This window comes from Ziziphus jujuba, chromosome 8 (assembly GCF_031755915.1).
Source record: "Ziziphus jujuba cultivar Dongzao chromosome 8, ASM3175591v1".
In the NCBI taxonomy this organism is placed as follows: domain Eukaryota; kingdom Viridiplantae; phylum Streptophyta; class Magnoliopsida; order Rosales; family Rhamnaceae; genus Ziziphus; species Ziziphus jujuba.
The window spans coordinates 25,628,201-25,632,257 of record NC_083386.1 but is presented as its reverse complement, the minus strand read 5'-3'; the positions used below and the strand labels follow the sequence as shown (position 1 = coordinate 25,632,257).

General features: G+C 32.5%; 1 protein-coding gene across 6 annotated transcripts; it reads left to right on the top strand.

Annotated features, from left to right (window-relative positions):
* The first annotated feature begins 497 nt into the window (after nucleotides 1-497).
* LOC132799125 (cyclin-D3-2-like) lies at nucleotides 498-3,717 on the top strand. Of its 6 annotated transcripts, none has more exons than XR_009640194.1 (4): nucleotides 498-993; nucleotides 2,303-2,390; nucleotides 2,870-2,916; nucleotides 3,006-3,717. XR_009640194.1 is itself a non-coding variant. In XM_060819362.1 (3 exons), exons 1-3 carry the CDS (start codon nucleotides 678-680, stop codon nucleotides 3,037-3,039), a joined length of 402 nt encoding a protein of 133 aa, XP_060675345.1. In that variant the 5' UTR covers nucleotides 514-677; the 3' UTR covers nucleotides 3,040-3,717. The 6 variants fall into 6 exon arrangements, 2 of the variants coding, with proteins under 2 accessions (XP_060675345.1, XP_060675346.1); XR_009640193.1 differs by having other exon boundaries at nucleotides 500-993; nucleotides 3,001-3,717; XR_009640191.1 differs by lacking the exon at nucleotides 2,303-2,390 and having other exon boundaries at nucleotides 514-993; nucleotides 3,001-3,121; nucleotides 3,307-3,717.
* The last annotated feature ends 340 nt before the right edge of the window (nucleotides 3,718-4,057 follow it).

Sequence of the window (4,057 nt, the reverse complement as noted above, 5' to 3'; positions counted from 1 at the left end):
AGAGGACAAAATTCAATGAATTAGAGATAGTGTCGGGTAATAAGTGGTTTACTTTGATAATGTTTTACAGATTTTACCTAAAATCCCTAGAATATCTAAATGATTTATGATGTTTTTATTTTTATAAATCATTATTAAAAAAAAAAAAAGAAGAAGACAAAATTCAATGAATAAGAGAACGTCTAGAGTAAATCATACTTTATCTAAATGGTAAAATAATAATAATAATCGGCAAAAGAAAAGAAAGTTATTTTATGTAAGAAAAATGAGGGAGTTAATTTTTTAACACCTATAAACATTATAAAGTCTACCCCTTTTTAAAATTAGAAATAATTATAATTCCCCAAAAAGAAAAAAAAAAATTGATAAAAGAAGAAATCGCGGATCCTAAAAGACAGGGCCCATGTGCATTGCATAAAGGGGAATTTGACCCAATACCCCTATTGAAAGCCTTCTAAGGAAATTTACCCCTTCGGTTTCAATATTTTTTGTTTTGCCCTTTTATTTTTCAATATTTCTAAATTATCCTTTCAAAAGAAAGATTAATGAAAGGGTATGTGTATTCTATTTTTCCCCTGAACCTGAACGACATGAACGGAGCACAAAGAAAAGAGGAAGACAAAGTGAGACAGAATGCCGAACAGAGCTTGGGAGAGAGATGATTTGTGTAATGGGTAATGCAATTTTTAAAGTCTTTAAACTCAAGAGCGAGGGAAAATGACTTATTCTGGGAAGATCATCAGCTTGACTCTCTAATCCCTAAAGAGGAAGAGACCCATGTCTGTTTCAGCGATTTGAGCTCGAATGGTGCTTCATTGATGGCTCGGAAAGAATCTGTGGACTGGATTTTGACTGTTAAGGCGCACTATAGGTTTTATGCTGTGGCCGTTGTTCTTGCCATGACCATCTCCCGTAGAAGCGTTCTTCGTCTTCTTCTTCTTCTTCGAGCTTCGGCCTTTTCTGTAATTCTTCCAACACAAAGAAGCATTTCGGGTGAGTTTTCGTTTCATGACGAAAAAAAAAAAAATAAAAAAACAGATAACACTTTCTGCTTGCCTCCCCATTTCTTGTCTTTCCCGCTCTTCTTTTCTCTTTTGTTGTCCAACATTTTGTTTGAACCATGGCCATTTCGGGCTACTTTGTCCCCTGGTATCTCTTTAAATATCTGTAATTTCTCATCGATTTCTCACTTGAATTGGGTATTTTTTCAAAAAATTTCAAAAAAACCCACCATTTTTTTTAAGGGCATGGAAATAAGAGAAACTGTGATTTATTATTAGCACTTTTGGTATTGTGCACTCTTGGTATTTTTGTAGTCATTCAGGAAATTAGACCCAGAAGATGAGAGCATAGACTTGTATATGTGCAGAAATATTTAGGACAAATACCCTAATTTCAAATTTGAGTATACACTTGATTCAAACAACCAACTATAGAACATTGTCTGGTCATATGCATCTTCTGTCAAGTCATATAAGATCTTTAGTGATGCAGTGGTGTTTGATGCAACTCATTGCTAGACTGTATTTGATATGCCACTTGGGATATGGGTTGGAATGAATAATTATGGTATGCCTTGCTTCTTTGGTTGCTTGCTTCTGCGAGAAGAAAATCTGAGGTCGTTTGATGGGCATTGAAGGTAATAGAGTGAAAGTAGAGTACAATACAAATATATTCTATTAGTCATTTTGTGTAGAAAGGAAGTGGGGTTATTGGTCATTTTGTGTAGAAATTATGATAATACAAATTTTCAGTAATTATGATAATATAAATTTTTTTGTTAGTCAAACCATCTATTGTATGGCTTGTGGGTGTAATTGCTGTTTTGAAGGATAAGACGTGAGGTTCCTCATGCTCATGACTAAATTTTATATTGATTACTCATATGACTTTATGGAACTAGGTTAATTAATCTTTAGACAAGCATGTATTCTATCAAACTGTTCTAATAGTATCATCACCACTTGCTTATTTCCTTCTCTTTCTATTATGAAGAGAAAACTAATTTCTACTTATACATTTGTTATGTCATTTAATTTTATTTTTCTAAAGCCTACTTGACAAATAATCTGTTTTACTATTTGTGAAAATATTAGTCATCTTTGTAAAAGTCATAAACTTCATATTTCATTTGATTATTATAATGTTTTACGCTTTGATATGTTATTTTGCAGTTGGGTTACACATTATTGATTGATATTTATCATTCTCTTGTTTCATTTGGATATGTTATTTTGCAGTTGGGTTAAACATTATTGATAAATATTTATCATTCTCTTGTTTTTGATTGGATATTTTTTAGTGTTGACGAGTTAAGGAAGCTTTTGTTTGACAAGGATGCATACCATCAATTTCTACTTTCGCTCGATCAAGTTAAAATTCAAAATAATGTACGTACATAAGCTTTTTCTCTTATTTGGGAATCTGTCTATAGTACTTAAGTGCATAAGTGCATGCATCAACCCCTTTTTAAAATGCTTGTTAGTGAATATTGGGTATTGTGCTAATACAATGACTTTTGTGCTTGATTTATATGGTTTATTAATGAGCATGGTGGTTTATGCCTTCCCAATATATAGTAGTTTCGCTATTGTGATACTTGAGTCTATGTTTTGATTATTTTTCCTAGATATTTTTTTGCAACTTGACAATTATCAGCTTAGAGATGAAATTCACAAAGAAACACTGCAGCTAGCGAGTTAGTCTTTTCTTGTTATCTACTAGTTTTTGTTATATCAGTCATGCACAATTGGATTATGCATGGAGAAATCTGCTAGTTCTTTTTTTTTTTTTTAATTATATATATATCAGTCAAGCACAATTGAATTATGCATGGAGAAACAGATCCTAAATTTATTTAAACTCACAGGGGAGAACTTGGAAAATGAACCACGCATTATGGAGCTCAGAAATCAGGTAATATTTATCTTGCTTTCTTTAGGTAGTGTCGAATTTATTGTGTTGATTGTGAAACATTTTCTCCTATTTGTATGGTCACAGTGCAGAATTATTAGAACAACAGAGTTGGCTACTACATAGGAGAAGCTACATGAGCTTGAGAGACAAAAGGAAGAAATGTTGAGGTTCGGTTCCCCTACTTCCCTTCTCCAAAGGCTTCAAGGTATAGAATATGATAATTTATAGTTGGAAATCTACATTGTGTAGTTTCTTTGTGCTCAAGCACATGTTTTATTCTATTGTTTTGTACCTAGTGGCTATGCTTAAACATAAAAGAATTAATGTAGAGAAGCCAAATTTGATAATAAGTTACTTTATCTTAATTACTTTTAACCTTTATTTTACTAGTGTTTGTTTGCAAATGCAATGAACAAAACCGATGAGGAATATGAAAATCTGCACAAGCAGCTTCTTGATAGGGAGATCGAGCTCGGTCCTTTTGTGCAGATATACAAGAAGCTTCGCACCACTTAAGCGAGCACTCATTCATCTTGCAGCTAAAACAAATTCACTTAGTTGAATTGATATTATAGAAAGATATATACTTGGAACACACTGAAATCTTACTTGCAGTTTCAATGCATTGGCTAGATAAACATGATTGTCTGTGTATTATTTGGTTAAATATTTTCTCTTTGCTAGTATATCAGTTTTGACAGCACTTGTGCATGTACGTTCAACATTCATCGTGGTATAGTATTGTAAAGTTACAATTTTATCAGTTTTTGCCATAATTACATTTACATTTATGATTTTTAACTTGAAAAAGCAAATGGATGCAGTCTATTGCATGTTTGATAACATATCATTCCGTGTTCAGTTTTTGGTTCAGTTGTTTGTATGTTTCTTACTATTGCATGGATGATATTACTGCCCAATGGTAATGACCGATGCATCGTCGATAATTAACATTTGTACGCCGTCGTAAAAGAATCACCACAATTCCATCCGGCAACTTCAATCATCTGTGTTCCAACCAATAACATTCTAAATGTAGCCTTATTAATGATAAATTCTGACAAAGTAAGTGATCAAACGGCATTAAAAAATGACAATGTTCAATTTGTTTTTGATTCAAAAATTACCGAGGGTTTCGTCG

Coding starts and splice junctions, on each gene's coding strand:
- LOC132799125 (XM_060819362.1), top strand. CDS start 678: ATGCAATTTTTAAAGTCTTTAAACTCAAGAGCGAGGGAAAATGACTTA. Junction 994..2,869: donor AACACAAAGAAGCATTTCGG/GTGAGTTTTCGT, acceptor TTAAACTCACAG/GGGAGAACTTGGAAAATGAA. Junction 2,917..3,000: donor TTATGGAGCTCAGAAATCAG/GTAATATTTATC, acceptor GTATGGTCACAG/TGCAGAATTATTAGAACAAC.